The sequence below is a fragment of the Dasypus novemcinctus genome, chromosome X (assembly GCF_030445035.2).
Source record: "Dasypus novemcinctus isolate mDasNov1 chromosome X, mDasNov1.1.hap2, whole genome shotgun sequence".
Lineage (NCBI taxonomy): Eukaryota > Metazoa > Chordata > Mammalia > Cingulata > Dasypodidae > Dasypus > Dasypus novemcinctus.
In genome coordinates, this window is record NC_080704.1 from 43221059 (window position 1) to 43240770 (window position 19712).

Consider the following 19712-nt stretch of genomic DNA (forward strand, 5'->3'; position numbering starts at 1 on the left):
ATATAAACTCATTTGTCTTTACCATTATCCCCTTTTATTCAAGGTCTTTTTCTAGTTGCATCACCAGCTGGTGATTGGTAGTAATCCCTTGGCACCAGGGAGGCTCATCCCTGGGAGTCATGTCCCACACTGGAGGGGAGGGTTATACATTTACATGCTGAGTTTGCCTTAGAGAGTGGCCACATTTGAGCAACATGGAGGCTCTCAGGAGGTAACTCTTAGGTACCCTGCAGCTCCAGGCCTAGTTGAAATTTCAGGCACACAGTCTCAAAAGCATAGTCATCAGTATCAGGGGCTCATCATTGGACCATCCTTCTTCACTGGTCTTTGCCCTTGCACTTGGGGGATTGTTGCTGTTCCATTGGGGAATGTGACAGAGCTCGCCTGGCTAGGAATTCAGCACTCCCTTAGTTGTCATTTGTAAACTCTAACTTCTATGAAAATACCCAACAAATATCTGAACATTTTTATAAACCCTATATACATGCCCTGGAGAACTCCCTCCCAACCATGTGCCCCCATTAACAACACTCCACACCAGTGTTCCTCTTTTGCCATAGTTCAACTCCTCTGTGGTCCAAAACTTCTTCAAAAATGAAGCCTAATATATTGCCAAATTCAATTAGTAGGAAAATGCAATAGTAATGGTACATTTAAAGATGTCTTTTAAAATGCCTTGGTACTTCAGGTATTGAACTAGGAACTTAACTGGTCTAAATGTTTTTATATAGTAAACAATGCTACAGGGTAAATACAGTGTCTGAAACACTGCATATTCTGACAAGAGGGGAATATAGAGAAACCTCAAAATCTTTGGGTTTGTTCTCATTCAGCAAGTACAATGCATACCTTCCAGAATTTTCAAGGATTTTGGAGACACGGTTATATTCTTGCATGAAATTTGTAATCTTGCAAGAGATTAAACTCTGACTACAGGCTGAGAGAAAGTAATTGCAATATTGCATTAAAAAGAAGAGTGTTGCTGAAATGCCCTCCTTTAGAGAAATGTTAATTCCGAAACTAACTTCACTTTTTTAGGGTTATTGCAACTGAAGTTGCGACAATGAGAAGAAATCCCATTCTTGTAGACAGTTCCTCTTAAGAAAGTTTCATACTGTAGATAATGTTTTCCAGTATGACCAAAGAGAATGTTCATTTTACTGTCTCAAAATTTACTTTAAGTTATTTCTAGTGCTTTCCATTGTCAAAGAAATTAACTAATCTAATATCAACTATTTAAATAAGCCTACTGGGATTAAGTTGATTTTAAAACAATTTGTCAATATGAACCTTCCTTTATAAGCTATCACCCCTTAATGTGCTCACATTTCTCATTTTTGTCTAATTACAGACTTGGAAATGGATAGTAGGTCCCATGTTCCTGTATCTCTGTGAGAGGCTGGTCCGGTTTTGGAGATCTCAACAGAAAGTAGTCATCACAAAGGTATTGGTCGGTTTAGGGATTACTAGCTAACTACATCATGGATGGGTCTACCCAAGTGACCGTTATCATTGGTCCTAGCTCTCTTTCACCCAGTTTCTTTTGCTTAAACTCATAGCAGAGAGCAGACCAACAATTTTTTTCAATGTACTTAGCTTGATAATAAAATGGTTATTTAGGGCTTTTTTACTGGGAAAACTAGAAGTTACCATTCTCTTCTGTAAAATGAAGCCAAGTACTTTGTGCTCATGAAAATGTATGCAGGTTGTGTGGGTGCATGGGTTTGAGTAGAGAGGAGGGGCATAAAAAGATTATATGGTTAGTTGAAAGAAGGAGCGGAAAAGGGAGGAGTTCAATAGAACATAAATTGACCCTTAAAATATTAGATGACAAAAGAAACAAGGAACCAAGGGCAGATATCGTGGAGGCTGAGATAGTTTTTGCAGGTTCCCTTTACTTCCTTTTCTGCACCTGCTGTGTAATCATGGACTATCAGAGTTGAAGGACCCATATCAAAAAAACTAGTATCTAAGCTGCATCTAGAATTGGGTCTCCTAACTCCAAATCTAGATGCTATGTTGTTTCTCATCACAAATAAATGAATAGATAGCAAAATAAATAAATGTAATTGAAAACTCCTTATTATAGGCTCAGGAAACACCAGGTAGGACTTTTTTTACCGACTCAAATTTAATTCTAATTCAACTCAGTCCAAAAATATTTACCAAAAGCCTACTATGGGTTATTTTTGCAAAACATACAAATTATTCCTGCCTCCATTTTAGCTTTTCTCCCTTAGCATCTATAGATGGTCACATTAAAGTCAGCCAGTTGGTATAGAAAGTCTTGAAATATAGGAAGCCACAATAGTTCTCTTTTTTATGATATTTATATTGTGTTATAAGAGAAATCCCACAGATCAGCAAAACGGGATGCCACAAAGTTTCCCTTACTAGACTAGAGCTTACTGAAACAGACAAGCATTTCCCTAAACATGCTTCTAAGAAAATCTTGTTTTTTTCTGTGACGAAATATCATTTTCATCTCAATATAAACAAATACAAGAAACAAGGTGTTATCAAAAAGTATTCCAACAAGAATGTTGTGCACTAATATAACTATTTAGTTATATTTTTAATTATTTAGTTAAATCCAAAATTGCAATATGTAAAAATTATTACACCACACAAAATTGCGTCATGATCAACATAATTTTCAACAGGATTTTCACAATTTTTTATTTCATTTTCAAAATGAGGCTTTACAACTCCTCCTTTCAGAGCAGAAGGGAAATTAGTTACAACTTTATCAGACACATTTAAACTACGAATTCTGAAGATGTTTGGCAATTTTTATTAAAAGGGTTTCACATCTCCCACTCCCTCCTACCCTGAAGAAAAGCCAAGCAATATCTATCAGTATTAAGAAGCTGTTATTCGATATGATGTGGGGCATTTTCAGGACTTGGAGTTGTCCTGGGTGGTACTGCAGGGACAGACATTGTATGTCCTGCCATGGCCCACTGGGTGGACTGGGGAAGAGTGTAAACCACAAATAAACCACTATCCATGCGGTGCAGCAGTGCTCCAAAATGTATTCACCAAATGCAACGAATGTCCCATGATGATGAAAGAGGTTGTTGATGTGGGAGAAGTGGGGTGAGGGGGGGTCGGGGGTATATGGGGACCTCTTATATTTTTTTAATGTAACATTTAAAAAAATAGAAAAAAAAGAAGCTGTTATTTTGTTTCTGTTGATTTTTCCTCTCTTTCAGTTCCTCTAGGTTTGTCTTTAGTTATACGTGTAAGTCCTTCTAGGGGTCACAGGAGTCATCAAAAACAGTGTATTACTTTCTGTATTGCAATGAGAGCTCTCTATTGTATTCTATTTTTACAAATTATTTATCCATTTTCCAATTGATGGACATTTGGATTGTTCCCAGTGTTTTTGCTATTATAGACAAAGTGGTATGAAACTTTCAGGTACGTGGAGAATGATTATGGGAATGAGTAGTTAGGACTGGTTTTGGGGAGAGATGGATGATGTACTCTCCTTGTAGGGAGAAATGTAGACTCAAAGTATGGAGTTAGGCAAGCTCAATGTGTAGTTCATGGCAAAGATAGACCAGCAAGGTTAGTTTTGGATGGGGTGATGCTGCTATATAACTAGACAATGGATCTCTTTTTTTCCTTCTGGAGAGCTGCTAAGCCATGCTTAAGACCTTCACTCATTCCCTAAGGGAAAACAGCCCTTGCTTTCCCTTGATTTCTACCTACCTTGATTTCTTGAAGAAGGGAAAACATCACAATAGGCTGAAATATTAAATTGTATTCCCTGGAAAAAAATTCTAAGAGAGAGAATGGTGTGAAGGAGATTTATTAGGGCATTTTCTTAGGAGGTGAACATATAAAGGAAGTAAGAAATATGGGTGGAGGAGAGGAAGAAACTGGCCTGCAATGTGGTTGCAACTGGGGCCTTACCTGATTGTATGGAGAATGCTGGAGTTGAGATGGCCCCTCAGAATTGTCCCAAATTTAGGAGAGGGGAACCAGCCTTTGTATCCCAGCATCAACCCAGCACTGGCCATGGGCTCCAGTCAAGGGCAATTCCAAGTGAGAGACGTATGTGCTAGAAGAACTGCTCTGTTAGCTCTGAAGAAGGGACCTGGATGGAGCATCTTAGCTCAGCCTTCTTATCCATATAGATGCAGACAAAGGCAAGTATTTGGGAAAAGTGTGATTTCCAGGGACACGTTTTGTTCCATAGGTGGTCACTCACCCTTTCAAAACCATTGAGCTACAGATGAAGAAGAAAGGATTCAAGATGGAAGTGGGACAATATATTTTTGTCAAGTGCCCCAAGGTGTCCAAGCTGGAGTGGCACCCCTTCACACTGACCTCTGCCCCTGAAGAAGACTTCTTTAGCATCCATATCCGTATCGTTGGCGACTGGACTGAGGGGCTGTTCAACGCTTGTGGCTGTGATAAGCAGGAATTTCAAGATGCCTGGAAATTACCTAAGTGAGTACAAATCACACATTACAAAGGTGTATGAGTTTAGGAAAAATGGCACTAAATAGTTCCTGTATCCCCATCTCTCATTATACTATTTCCTGGGACTCTGAAAGAGCTCACAGGTTCTAAGAAAATCAGTACCTATCTCTGTGTTCCCATTTTATGTGTGCAGTGTGTTTATGCATATTTTTTATAAATCTTATGTGAAATATAAAACATTTGAAACCAATATTAGTAAGGAATAGTCCCAAATTCTTTTAACTATATAAAGGTCAATACCAAGGTATATTAACTTTTCTAACACACAGAATTACAGTGTGATATTCTTAAAGTGATATTTTAAAAATTCAATTGATGCAAGTTCTTTTAGGGTAAGTGCCATATATTATTCACCTTTGCCCCCTCTCCCCACATGCCTACCATGGTGTCAGGCACTACCTGTAGATGCTGAATAAAAGTCTGTTGAATGAATCAATGAATAAATAAGTGGAAATTTGGTATGTTTAACCTACAAGATGTGACTTAGGAAATTCTCATTTCAGTGTTCCATGTAAGCAGGAATTTCAAGTGTGTGGTGCACTGGTCAGAGATTTAGGGGTGTGTGCATGTGAGTGTGGGTTTCTGTGAAAGGTGGGGGGAGGGAGGGAGGGGGAGAGAGACAGAGAGAATGAAAATACACCCATGCTGAGTTATGAGATGTTTTCAATTAGCTAAAAATTGCTCTTCTTACTTTCAACCCCAATGTTGACATTATGTTGGTTATTTAAAAGCTATTTCATAGAAGAAGTCCTGTAGATACAAGGTCCCAGTTTGAATTGATTTATTTCCCATGGCCAGTAATGATTTGCCCTTCATTCCACTCCAAAGAGTAAGATATGCCTGTACTATATTCTCCATTTCCCTCCAGGATAGCCGTTGATGGACCCTTTGGCACAGCCAGTGAAGATGTGTTCAGCTACGAGGTGGTGATGTTAGTGGGAGCAGGGATTGGTGTCACGCCCTTTGCATCCATTCTCAAGTCAGTCTGGTACAAATATTGCAATAACGCCACCGATCTGAGACTCAAAAAGGTAGGTTCCTTGCTTTGGTGGAGGGCCTAGAGCAGCTGTCACACTAGCCCAAATGAGGTCTGAAAGAACCTTCATGGCTGAGGGTGGCAGAGTCCATGGGATATGAAGAAAAGTTCTGGATGATTTCATAGAGGCAAGCTACTCTTAAAAGGTCTATTCGATATATTCTTTTCTAATATTTTTGACATGTTTACATATTTTTAGAGAGTCATATTTATTGACTATGTACAATTTCATATCCTTCTTCACGTATTATAATAAACATTTTTCTGTTTCATCACAGGTTTCATTATGACCATTTATAATGATTTCATAAGATTCCATTGAGAGGATATAAAATAATTTTTCTATGATCCTATGTTAGCTGTTGAGATTGATTCAATTTCCAATCCCCCAATACCATTTGGGAGGGTAGAGAACATGCGCTTTTATGAAACTGCTTTTTTGTGGATATCTCCTCAAGATAAATTCCCAGGGGATTTTTGTCACATGAAATTTTGGTTTCGTTGCCTGATAAAGGGCATCCTTAATAAACCTTGAGTCCTTCTAATAATTGTAAGGATAAACTGGAATATAGAAATTGAGCTTATCTTAACTTTTCATTTTCACCTTTTACCACTTTTCTATGTCAAGGAGTGGAGTGTAGAACTATTTTGTTTCCTAGGAGCTCATGAATGTCCAGTTATATGAGGTGGAATAGGAATCTTGTGTCTAGAATGACCTTTCTGAGAGGTGGTACAAAGGAAGCCAGGGATTCTGGGAAAGCAAGAGCAGATCCAGAGTGAAAGTGGGTGGTGCCAGTGGTGTTTTCTTAAGCTATATATTTCCAAGGCCAAGTTATTTATTTACTTCCCTGCCAGTTTGGAGGCCAGAGGAGGTTCATGTGAGCTAGTCTATGAAACGTCCCAAACTTTCTGAAAACCTGTGCATTTCTAGGCCTTCTGGGCAGCAGGAGAAAGGTTGGGGTGAGCATAGAATTCATGTCGGTGCTGATAGGGTCTTCCCATATATGATCTACTTCATGACCCATCCCTCATTTAGATATACTTCTACTGGCTGTGCCGGGACACGCATGCCTTTGAGTGGTTTGCGGACCTGCTGCAGCTGCTGGAGACCCAGATGCAGGAGAGGAACAATGCTGGCTTCCTCAGCTACAACATCTACCTCACCGGCTGGGATGAGTCTCAGGTGAGGATAAGATGCCACATCTCAGATCTTTCCCATACTGCTCAGGGCTTACTGACTTCTCCTGGGTGTGTTTTTTTAACTGTTTTTTCCACGGACGGCTGTTAGCTTTCAGCGACGGACCTCATTCGCTTTCTCTCAATATCTCTGCATGTTTAGTTGGTTGAGGCTATATTTAAAGTTGATATCTGTTCTTCCGTCTCCCCACCATCAGCAGCCACTGTATGGAGGCATTTTCAGGATTTGGAGTTGTCCTGGGTGGATGCTGGACGTTGTGTGTCCTGCCGTGGCCCACTGGGTGGACTGGGGGAGAGTGTGGACTACAATGTGGACCACTGTCCATGTGGTGCAGCGGTGCTCCAGAATGTATTCACCAGGTGCAGTGGATGTGCCGCAGTGATGGAAGAGGTTGTTGATGTGGGAGGGGTGGGGTGGGTGGGGTGGGGGGTATATGGGGACCTCATATTTTTTAATGTAACATTTAAAAGAAAATAAAGAAGGAAAAAAGGCCAATCTTCACACACAAAAAAACAAAACAACAACAACAACAAAGTTGATATCTGTAGACAGATCAAAGCTAAGGCACCTACGAGGGGATAAAGGCCATGATTTTTACCTTAGTAGAAAAATGTCCCTACCAGAAATCTCTAACCAGGTGGGCAAGAAGATCCACTGAGTTATGAGGGAAAAAATATTAGATCTCTCTCTCTCTTCTTTCCGTGTATGTATACATATATGTGTGTGCATGCATATGTGTTTTTCTTTAGTTTAATATTTTATGCATAGTTTATAATGTATATAGTACATTTAATAAGTAAAGTAACTGTTAATATAGATTAAGTATGTACTATGTGCCAAGTACTGTTCTTAATGTTTACATAGATTATCTGATTTAATTCTTGCTACAACCCTACAAGGTAAGTAATACTATTATCCACATTTTATACATGACGTTGTCAAGGCCTAGAAGAGATTAGGTCATTTTCCCAAGAGCATCCAACTAATAAGTTGTCGAGTCAGAATGCTCTAGAGTCCATGCTTTTAGCAACTCCCACTAGTCCATACTTATCACTTGTAAATAGATAATAAATAAACAAATATATATATACATAAATGAAGGTGATTATATATATACATATATGTATGTATGCATAGTACAGATAAACATGTGCTAAGTGTACTTTCAAAAGTGTTTGGAGACCACTGCTCTCATCATGTAAGCCAGGGGTTCTCAACCAGGGGCAAATTTGCTCCCCGACCCCCACCCACACCTCACTGGACATTTGGCAATATCTAGAGACATTCTTGGTTGTCACAACTAGGGGAGGGACATCTAGTGGACAGAGGCTAGGGATGCTGCTAAACACCCTGTAACACACAAGACACCCCCACTAGAAAGAATTATCCGGTCCCAAATGTCAAAAGTGTTGAGGTTGAGAAACCCTGAAACAAGTGAATGATTCCTAGTGGAGTAATATCTTTTTGAGTAAGCAAGCATTAATGATTTGACCTGGAAGCAACATAAATTGTCACCCTGAGTGAGGAGCTAAGGTAAGAGAACCTTCCTGGTTCCTGCCCAGTGTCTCAGCTGGCCCTACCCAGGCCTTGGCTCTTCAAACCTGGGCATCTTTCTTGTGCACTTTGTAGTCATGAAGACTGACATCTTGTTTGGGTTTTGGAATATTGTTTATCATAGATTTTCCAAGTCTTAGAGGAGTCTTGTAGAAAATGTAGAGCCAGAGACATGTGAACATGAGACTAGCTGGTCTAGAAAAAGTGCGATTTAAAAACAAACCACAACAAAACAAAAGCTTTGATAAAAATAAAACCCAGGAATAACTTTTCTACAATATAAAAATTGCTTTAAAGCTTTGTTTATATATATATATATATATATATATATATATATACACACACACACACATGCATGCATATAGTATATAAAATAAATATATATATTTTAAAACAAGGCATTTTTCTTAAATGGTAAATTTATTTACATTGAAAAAATAATTATTATTTTGCCTTGTAAAACTGGTTACTATAGAACTCTTCAACCAGAATAAACACATTTCTTAATCTACTCCATCCCCATCATCAATCCCTTGCACAGTGAACTTAAAATCTGATTTAAAATTTGAAACCAAATTTAATTGAGCACGTTTTATGAAAAGTATCTGGAGTTCAAAATGAGGACCCCTTAAGATTGGCAGCGGAAAAACAAACGTGAGTAAACATACACACACACACTCACACACACACAAGGATAAGATATAGGCTTTATTTAATGTTCATTATGTAACCAAAGTGCATTAATCTATGACTGTTTTAGGTCCTAATGGTTATCCTAAAGGAATGGGAATATAGAAAGTCAGATGTAGAGCAGAGAGAGAAATGTAGGCAGAGATTTTAAATCCTAGTCACACTTCAAAGCCTAATTCAAATGATGCCCCTATGAAACCTTCTTATGTTCCCACTTCATCTCCCTTCTTTGTTCTCATTGGGATGTGTGAGCTCTTTCATAGCACTTGTCAAGCTCTACAGATAGGATTATTCATTATTCAAGATCTCCCCTTCTACACTGTAAGTTACTTAAGAGAGGCCCAGTTTGTTCATCTTATTTTTAAAACATTTTTTTATTATTTATCTTTATTAAACATTTTTTATTATTTATCTTTATTATCTTTATATAGTTTACATAGCATACAGATCATCCACTTAGGGTTTACAATTCATTGGCTTTTAGTCTCTTCACAGAGTTGTGCTTCCTTCAACGATCTATAATAGAACATTTTCTTTACCTGAAAAAGAAATACTGGGCACACATTAGCTGTCACTCTCCATTTGCCTCCCACTTCCCCAGCCCTAAGTAAGCACTAACCTACTTGTTATCTCCATAAAATTGCAGAATAAGCATGAGAACATTTCTTATAAATGGAATCATGCAATGTACAGTCTTTTGTGATTGGCTTCTTTCACTTAGCATAATGATTTTAAGGTTCACCCATGTTGTAGCATGGATGGGTACTTCATTTATTTTATGGCTGAATAACATTCAGTTGTAAGGATATATCACATTTTACTTATCCATTCATCAGTTGATGGACATGTAGGTTGTTTTCACTTTTTGGCTATTGTGAATAATGCTGCTCTGAGTGTGCATCTACAAATTTTTGTGTGGATGTATGTTTTCATGTCTCTTAGGTAAATACCTAGGAGTGCAATTGAAGGATCAGATGGTAACTCTGTTTTAACCATTTGGGGAACTGACAGACTGATTCTTCTTTCTTTACCTTCCAGCCTCCAACATGGTGCCTTGCCCCCAATACTTTGATTTTGCCAGAAAAAAAAATCTCATGCAAAGTGAGAGTTTGTCTTGTGAGATATTTTAAATGTCTCTGTGTATTTTTACAGCATATATCTTTTTTGTGACTTACCATCCTCTCCTGCAGGCCGATCACTTTGCTGTGCACCATGATGAGGAGAAAGACGTGATCACAGGCTTGAAACAAAAGACTTTGTATGGCCGGCCCAACTGGGATAATGAGTTCAAGACTATTGCAAGTCAGCACCCAAAGTAAGCCTCTCCCCCAGAAGGTGTTCTTGAGACTTGTGATTTGCCTAAAACAGCAGCTCCTTAATCTGACTAGATTTGTGTGTTCTAGAAACTAAAATACTCAGATTTCTATGTAGGGGTTGATTTTATACCCAATAAAAGGTTCCAGATAGTTTTGGATTTAAGAGGGAGTCTTTAAATCATATAAGAATTACCTGGGGAGCTATTAAAAACAAAGACTCCCAGGACCTCACCCCAGACTTATTGAACCCTGCTCCTTCCAATAGGGCCATAGCTCAAGTCTTTACCTCAGTCTCCTAAATTTAACTAGTATATCTACTTTTTAAAAGTAATTCAATAAAATTTATACTTATTATTAAGGAAACACTTCTTTACTTTCAGTGATAGCTTTTGGGTCTAAACTAATAAGTTGACTGAGTTACCAGGAGCCTTATGTGCCTCACTAAAGCTTTAGTTAGCATGAAACTTTGAGGGGATCTTCTGTCTTGTGAGAACACATGCTAAACTCAAGAAATCACCATAATTATACCCTCTTTAGATCAGTGTTTCTTAAACTTTGATGAGACTATGAAATCATCTGGAGATTTTGTTAGCATGAATATTCTGATACAGTAGGTCTCAGATGGGGCCTGAGAATCTGCATTTCTATCTGGCTGAGGCCGAGACTCTGGTCTGGAACTTGAGGAACAAGGTTTAAGACTCTAAAATTTAGGTGGATGGAGCCACACCAAGCTCTTGACATAATTGCACTACCTGAAGCAAGTTTGTTCCTGATTTCAAGGTGCCAGAGAGGTTTTTAGGGCACAGAGTTCTGCAGGGAAGCAGTCCAGAGACACAAATTCACCAACATTGTTTGTGACACAAGTTTCCATAATCCATGCTTGGATGTCACTGTCCAGGGCAATCAACTCCCCTTTGAGTCATACAGCTGCCCACACAAATGGGTCAGAGCCACCCTTCCACAGAGTAGTCTGTACACTTTGTCATTTTTGGGAGGGACAAAGGCACAGAGGGACTCTGCCCTGGGGCCTGCAATAGGAAATTTCCCCCGCCTGCATTGTCGCAATATCCAAGGCCTGTCTATCACATACCAAAGGCTAAAACTATCTTTTTTTCTTTCTTTCTCCAAAGTACCAGAATAGGAGTTTTCCTTTGCGGACCTGAATCCTTGGCTGAAACGCTCAATAAACAGAGCATCTCCAACTCCGAGTCTGGCCCTAGGGGAGTGCATTTCATTTTCAACAAGGAAAACTTCTAACTCGTCTCTTCCATGAGGAAATAAACGTGGGTTATGCTGCCAAATATCCAAATCATGCTAGTTAAGGCCCTTTCTAAAAAGGAGAGAAAGAAATGATAATATGATGTTTTTCCCTCTAAGGAATCATACAGCGATAACTTACATCTGTATGACTTTTTACAGTTTCCAGAGCACTTTTGTAAACATTATTTCAGTTTTTCCTTACAGTAATGTCATAAGGAAGTTAGGGCAGGGGTTTTTGGACTCAGTTTTAGGATAAAGAAATGGAGGCTCAAAATGTTTAAGTAACATCCTGGATTATGAAGTTGAAAGCAGATCTCAGCCATTTGACTGCAGGTTTGGTAGTCTTTCCACAATACCAGGCTGCCTTAAAATAGATTCATATAACCCAGAAAGGAAGAAGTAAATCAGGGGATTGCTATTCATTTTTCACTTTGTGTCATCTTTGTTATCATCATTATTGTCATTTTAAGGGACATTTTCCAGGTAGTTTGGAGCTGATATATGCTGAGACTGATTCAACACCTAATAGCGACAGGTTTGAAATCTAAGCATACTCCAGTTTTCATGACAGCAGCCTGAGTCAGAGATTCTTCCTAAAAGAGTATTAGGCTGATTGGAGTTAAAATAATACATAGGATTTACCATGGTGAGTGACAGAAAGTGGATACTCAATGAAAGTTTGTTGAATGAATGAATGAAAGGACTTTGTGAGCTACACAATGCCAAGGGTAGCATTATTTTAAAATCTTAAACAGAATTATCACAAGAAAGAACTTGGGTTATATTTATAGACTAAAGGAATCGGATTCTCCTGAGGGTAGAGAACATGCTAAAGATCTAACCAATAGGATGTCCAGGAGGGTCCCTCGCATCCTTATTTGAAACTTGAAGGAAAGGGAGATGGAGGCAGAGTCTCCTCTAGTCTTGCCTGTGATAGGAAAGAAGATAAGACTCATTTACTGTCTGCAAGTCCAGCCAGTCCTCGTGAATTTGAAATTAAGAATTATGATAAATGTGTATCTGATTTGCCTACCTGCCTTGAATAGCATCCACCCCTTGTCTTACATGCGCACACCAACAAATCCTGGCTAAAGGTTTATTATTTTCTCATTATAATCAATATCCTTAAGTTTACATTCTACAAACTAAAATTCTCATCTTACTGTGTAAGTACTGAATTCACAACCAATAGAATATTCTGGATATTTATAAGTTCAAGAAAGTGTCTCTAAATCACTGCTAGTGTGGCAAGAAGCAGTGTTTTTTTTCTTAGAACTGCCCCATTTCTGGGAACTAGAAACAACTTTATTTACCCCACCCTCTGGAGCCTCAGATAATAGAACTATTTGACTTTGGTAAAGAGGAAGAAAAAGAAAGCAGGGGGAAGGGTAGATGACTGCATTAGGAGGAAAGGAAGAGAAAAGGGGAAAAGAGTAGAAGGAGAAGGAAAGAAAGCAAAAAAGATGAAAGGAAAGGTAGGGGATCTCATTTCGGTTACTTTCTGACTCAGATTTCTTAAAGCTTCGAATATATTTAATGTCATTGAAAGATGCATACACTTACACATTTTATTTTGATTACATATGGGATTGCAACTTTTATATTCAATATTGTGTTCACAAATTTTGGCACTGAGTGGGCATATTCAGGGTACTGGAATGAACTAGTAAGAGCTCAGCTTTAGGGGGGGATACTGCCCTTCCTTTAGGCTCCCAAGATCCCAAGGGCACGGAGGGTCAGTTCTGGAAAGTTAGATCTGATGTGAGAAACTTCCTCCCCAAAACATCCTGGTAAGGTTTCTGCTTAAAGCAGCCTAGGTCCAGCGTGGTTAGCTCACACCGCAGGTATCAGTCCATTCATTCAACAAATATTTATTGTTCTATTAGTATGGGTCAGGCTTTGTGTTCTTAGTTTCGAGTCTTTATACATAAGTGTGAGCAGGAGAGGAAAACTCGGATATAAGAAAGCTGAGAAACTTGGCTCTGACCTACATGGCATATGTAAAATCAGCTCCATTTGTTGCTCTGAGAATGCTATCCTGTTGGTGAGACAAAAAGTGAGGGAAAAGATCTTGTCACTATGAGAGCTTCCTTCTTCATTCTCCTCCCTAGCTGCCAGCCAGCTTTTGCATTTTAGCATTTTGTAAAGATAAGAGGAAAACAATGAAGCATTGCTTCTGATCTCAAGGCTTTGAAGGCTTTTTTTTTTTTTTTTTACTTTTGCTTTTGCTTTTGCAATATTGTGCTTAATGAAATTCGAATATTTGGGAGTATTGCATGTAAATGGTTTGGGGGAAGGTCCCAGGAGATAATTCCCTGGAAGAGCTATTAAAACTGCTTAACTATTAAAATCAATGAGCTGTCTCTGTGTCTGTTATTGATCTTCTTTCAACAGTTAAGTCAGCTAGTCAAGGTTTTCTCTGCCCCAGTGGAGTTGAGGTTCTCTACACTTCTGTGTCTGACATGCGAAACAATGCACAGTTTATGGATTGTGAAGGGAAAACTAAATACCTAATTTTGGGCTCCTGTTCTTGTGATCCTCACAGCACTGACGTAAGAAACAAGGGAGTATCACTTTATAGTTGTAGACAGAATTTCAAAGGAAAAGAAGCGCCAGTGTAAGACTTTTTTCTTCATTTCCACTACCTTTTTAGGTTCTGACTTTGCAATTAGGTGTCAACAAATCAGATTGTGGATGTATATGCATATGGCCCTGAATTGGCTGTTGTTCTAAATGAGTCAATTCCCACTGCCTAGGAAATGGATAGGGATGTGGACATGATATATTCCTGTGGGAGTCAGCAGGGACTGGCATGGGGGGAATGAACTTGACCTAAAACAAGTGACAATGAGAGAAATAGCTAACATTTAGTAAACACCTCCTACTGTGCCGAGCATTTTACATACACTTCTGCTAGTCTCTCCACTACAGCACAAGTAACCATTTTTATCCCAATTTTGTTGATAAGAAAACTGAGACTGAGAGCCAAATAGGCAAAGGCCCCACAACTAGTGGGCGAATAAGCCAACATTAAATCCATGTCTTTCTGGGAACAAAACCCAATGTCTTTTTACTACACTAGCAGATTAGAAAAGGTAGAAGTAACCAAGGGTATTTTTAAAATAATATACTTTATAAAATTTTTAAAAAGATACTTAGATTACACAAAAGTTACATAAAAAATATAGGGGACTCCCATATGTCCCACTCCTTACCCCTTGCACATTTTCCCACATTAGCAACATTCTTCATTAGTGTGGTACATTAATTACAATTGAGGAACACATTTTGGAGCATTGCCACTAAGCATGGATTGATTATAGTTTACATTGTAGTTTACACTCTCTCCTGCACAATTTTGTAAATTATTACAAATATATAATGACATTGTTGTTGCAATGTTGTTCAGGACAATTCCTAAGTCTGGAAGATGCTCCCATATTACACCTATTTTTCTCTCTCCTTCCCCTCAGAACCTCCAGTGGCCACTACTTCCACATCAATAATAACAGTTCTTCCACTATTAGAATCAAAGTAAGTCTGTAGTAGGATACCAGTAAGTCTACTCTAGTCCATCATTCATTCCCCAATCTTGAGGATTCTGGGTATTTTTAAGTTATTGCACTAAGCAGAGGGTAGGCGCTAAGAATAGCTGGGTAAAAGTCATGGTATAAATCTCTAGTTTATGCCATCTAAGTATCTTGGTATCTTAGATGATAAACACTGGTGTTTGAGTTTTGTCAGTTTGTCAGTTTTGTCATTCCTAAAGCAATGGGTTGGCTTAAGTAATGAGAATTTATTGGCTAATGGTTTTGAGGTTAGGAGAAGTCCAAATCAAGGCGTCAGCAAAGTGCTCCTTCCTTCCCCAAACACTGTCCTTGTGGGTCTGACTTTTGACTCTGGCTTTTTTCTCTGTCTGTAAACTTCTCTATAAGGCCTTCAATACTAGGATTAAGGGAAGTGGATGTGGCTCAAGCAATTGGGCTCCCGTCTACCATATAGGAGGTCCAGGATTCAATACCCAGGGCCTCCTGGTAAAAGGGAAGTTGGCCCGTGTGGCGAGATGGCTGATGGGGAGTGCTGGTCCACGCAGAGTGCTGCCCCTCTCAGGAGTGCTGCTGGCCCACGTGGAGAGCTGATGCAGCAAGATGATGCAACAAAAAGAGACACAGAGGACAGACAATAAGAGACACAGCATACCAGGGAGCTGAGGTGGCGCAAGAGAATGAGCACCTCTCTCCCACTCCAGAAGGTCCCAGGATTGGTTCCCAGAATCACCTAATGAGAATACAAACAGACACAGAAGAACACACAGTGAATGAACACAGAGAGCAGACAATGGAGGGAAGGGGGAGAAATAAACAAATCTTTAAAAATAATAATAATAATAGGATTAAGATCCATACTGAGCCACGCCTTATCTGAAGTAACCTCATTAAAATGTCCTATTTACAAGGGTTCACACCCACAGGAATTGATTAAGTTTAAGAACATGTTTTTCTGGAGTACATAGCTCCAAACCATCATACCTAGTTAACTTGATTCATGCTAATTTTTACTTTTAAATTAAGAGAAAATATCAAAAAATAGATTTATTTTGCTTGGAGAAAAGAAGGCTCTGGGGTGACTCAATATTTCTCAAATATATTTTATAAGAAAAAAACATTTCTGTCTGCCAGGGAATGGTCAGTTATTGTCCATGTTTAGTATATGTATGTATATGTATACAATTTCTCAACTGTAAATTGGTTGGGAAAAAAATTGTTGACAGAAGCTTGGGACTCTGGCCACTAGAGATTTCTAAGAGTTGGACAAAAGATCAACCAGATGGCCTGTGTTTCTGTCAAGACTATAGTCTTTATTATCCTGTGTGATGGAGGTAGTTTAAGTGATTGAATACTCCAGTTAATAATTATCACAAGTATATAAGTAATTTTCAAGGAATTAAGATACTGTAAAGTATAGAAGAAACAAGATCCCGATATCCACTGTTTTATGAATAATAGGAAGTACTAGGAAAGGTTGTACACAAGTAGAGGCCACTGTGATTTTATTTTCTGGATCTTACTTTAAGGACCTGAAGAATCTGCCTATTTGACTTTTAGAAACAACTCAAACTATTATATTCTAAAACTGCATTCTTTACAGGAGATTGCCCCAAATATAGCACATTAAGTTTATATAAAAACATTACATTGAAAAGGTCTTCACAAATCTTAAAATTACATTAGATGGAACAGATGTGGCTCAAGTGGTTGAGCTCCTGCTTCACATATAGGAGGTCCTGGGTTTGGTTCCTGATGCCTCCTAAAAACAAACAAACAAAAAAACAAACAACAAGCAAATCAAATGAAAAACCAACTCAGGGGAGCCAATGTGGCTCAATGGTTGAGTGCTGGCTTCCCACATAGGAGGTCCTGGGTTCAATTCCTGGCCTAGTAACTAAAAAAAAATTACATTAGAATATTTAGTAATCTCCAAGTGTACCATTTTGTTATATCACTTCATTGCTAAACATTGCTTCCCCTTTTTAGTCATGCAGTTCCCAATTAAGTAACAAAAACATCACTAATCCACCCACTCTTATGGAAAAAGCTAAACATCACTCTTTTGTGTCAGATGGGGACAAATCAGGACATAAAGAATACATCACCTTTGTTCTTTCCAAGAGGTACCAGCACTTTTCAGAGATCCTTGTGTTGGCTGATAAAAACTCACACTAGCTAAACAACTTCCAGGTATAGCTAACGTGCCTGTATTGGCTGAAAACTACCAGTGTGTATTACTGATATGGCAATTATTCCAGACTAAGTTGTTGAAAGTCAGCAGAGCTATCTGATCATCCTATTTTCCAGTGTGGAACTCTATCACCCAGGGCTGTAACACCACACTCGGGTGTCTCTGCTGTCACCTTGGTGCTGCATTCATTACACAGGGTTTCATTCTACTGGGGTTAATGTGCCTGTGACCTCTACTGAGATCAAAGGCAACAGCAAGTTTGAACAGGTGCAATGTACAAAAGGAGGAGAATGAAAAGCGGCCTTTAAGAATATGGGTTTTTGCAATTTTTTTTCCTTTCTGGAAAATAGTCAGCAAACTGTACTTTCTATTTTGTATGTTTAAAATTGCCCTTTGAGAAATGATTAGAGTGAATACTTTTTTCCTTGCTTTTAAAAAAGTAAATAATGTTTAAATTCATTGCACAATGGCTCCAACTTTCCACTACTCTCTGTATGCACATCCTCTGCAGTGTGACTTTTCAGCTCCTTCCATCACGAGGAGGATTCTATTTGACCGACCCTTCAGTCTGGGCTGTTCTTATAACTTGCACTGGCCAATGGAATGTGGCAGAAGTGATGTGTGAGTTCCAGAGTCTAGGCCTCGAGAGACCCAGCAGGATAAAGACCCTGTTCTCTCTTTGCTCCTCTGCCTTTTCCCTGAGGGTATGCCCAGGCTGGCCCGCTGCAGGATAAAACATGTGGAGCAGAGCTGAGTCAGGCTAGCAGGCCCAGCCAAGTTGCCAAACATGTGAGAGCATTCCCAGCCAAGACTAGCAAAGCTGCCTAGCTCGCCCACAGCTGACTGCGGATATAAAAGAGAGCCCAGCTGAGCCCAGCTCAGGTCTCCAGCTCCACCCAGCTGACTCTAGGGAAATGAGAAATACTCAATGGCTGATATTTTAAGACACTAAATTTGGGGGCAGTTTGTTATCCACAAATGGTACTGATAAAACTGGTATCAAAAATTGATGAAAGAAATGGAGCAGCCCAGGCTAGAGCTTTGCAGAAACTATATGCATGCCTACACAAATAGCAGACTCTTCTGGGGATTGTCATAAAGAACATATTTACTTTTCTATGAGGAAAACACTATATCCCCTGAATTGTCACAACTTATGTGGAATCGTACTTATCTTGAAAATCCCTGGGCTCTTAGAAAGTACAGTGGTTCATTTTAAACAATTCTATTCCATGTAGAAAAAAACCTATCTGGCAATTGCACTATCTGCAACAGAAGTAAAAACTGTGAGAGATGGTGGGAGGAAGTATCTGAAAAGCCATAAAAGAATTACTAAAATCCAAAGATAGTAGTTTAATCTATAGCAAAACCCATCGGGAATTTACACAGGGCTTTTGTATACTTGCCACAATTAGTTAATGGGTCTTGGTTCCAAACTCATAGTTGATGAGACGTTGCAAATTAGGAGAAGAGAGCAAGACTGCTATAACAGCAGCAAGTTATATCTGAGAACCTAAAGAAAGAGCAAAGAAAAGAAACATCAAGAGGCAGACTCAAAAACTCAGAAGCATAGTAGTCTGGGTTTGGTGTAAGGTAAAAGAACATCATTGTACTATATGTTTTCATTCATTCATTTGCATCCTTGTTCAACAGATGCTATATATACTGAGTTTTTTCTCTCGTCAGTGTACTGGCCAGAACCAAAAGGGGCCAGAGTATTAATTAAAGCTTACAATTTGGCACAAACTTGGGTGTAATGACAGTGACGTTTTTAACATTCCATTCACAAAAGGGTTAAACCATGTTACATCAGCTGAAATTGTCATGCAAAACTGATACAGTCTTTTTTTCTACATTTAAGGGGAAATCCTCAGTTATCTGGAAAGTGCAACCATTGAGAATAACACATTCCATCAGGTTTCCAGAAGGCTTCCGTTTCATACTCTTAGTACATATATATATATATATATATATATATATATATATATATATATATCCATTTCCAGTGCAGAAACATCCATATTTCTGGGGGAAAGGGAGAGAGAATATGTGTAGATTGTGCCTAAAGAAGGAAAATTCGTTTATAAATTATCTTAAAGTAAAGAACTAATTTGTTTTAATAAGGAGAGAGAAATCAAAATATTTTGGGCATTAAAGGAAGAAAATACTTTATTCTTCTTAAAATAATCCCTCAGATCTGCTGAAATTAAAAACTGCAGAATATACTAACTTTTTTAAAAATTTGCATGCGTTAATGGTGAGTGAAACCTCAGTTATTTTCAGAAATGAGGAAGTCTTGCTCTGTTGAATGTGAGTCTGCTACAGATGTTGTTGGTTGTTTTGAGATGGCAGAGAACCATATGTTCTTCCCTAAGTGAAGATTAAAGTGGCTGAAGAAATCCGAAGCATGCCTAACACTTAGACA

General features: G+C 38.7%; 1 protein-coding gene across 2 annotated transcripts in view; it reads left to right on the forward strand.

Moving 5' to 3' along the window:
* Nucleotides 1-13902, forward strand: part of CYBB (cytochrome b-245 beta chain) — a 34859-nt gene extending 20957 nt beyond the window's left edge. For both annotated transcript variants that reach the window (XM_004452776.4, XM_012523054.4), the window contains exons 8-13: nucleotides 1352-1444; nucleotides 4208-4461; nucleotides 5363-5525; nucleotides 6567-6713; nucleotides 10163-10287; nucleotides 11419-13902. In XM_004452776.4, the coding sequence (XP_004452833.2) occupies nucleotides 1352-1444; nucleotides 4208-4461; nucleotides 5363-5525; nucleotides 6567-6713; nucleotides 10163-10287; nucleotides 11419-11545 (909 nt within the window). In that variant the 3' untranslated portion in view covers nucleotides 11546-13902. The remainder of the gene's footprint in view (nucleotides 1-1351; nucleotides 1445-4207; nucleotides 4462-5362; nucleotides 5526-6566; nucleotides 6714-10162; nucleotides 10288-11418) is intronic.
* The last annotated feature ends 5810 nt before the right edge of the window (nucleotides 13903-19712 follow it).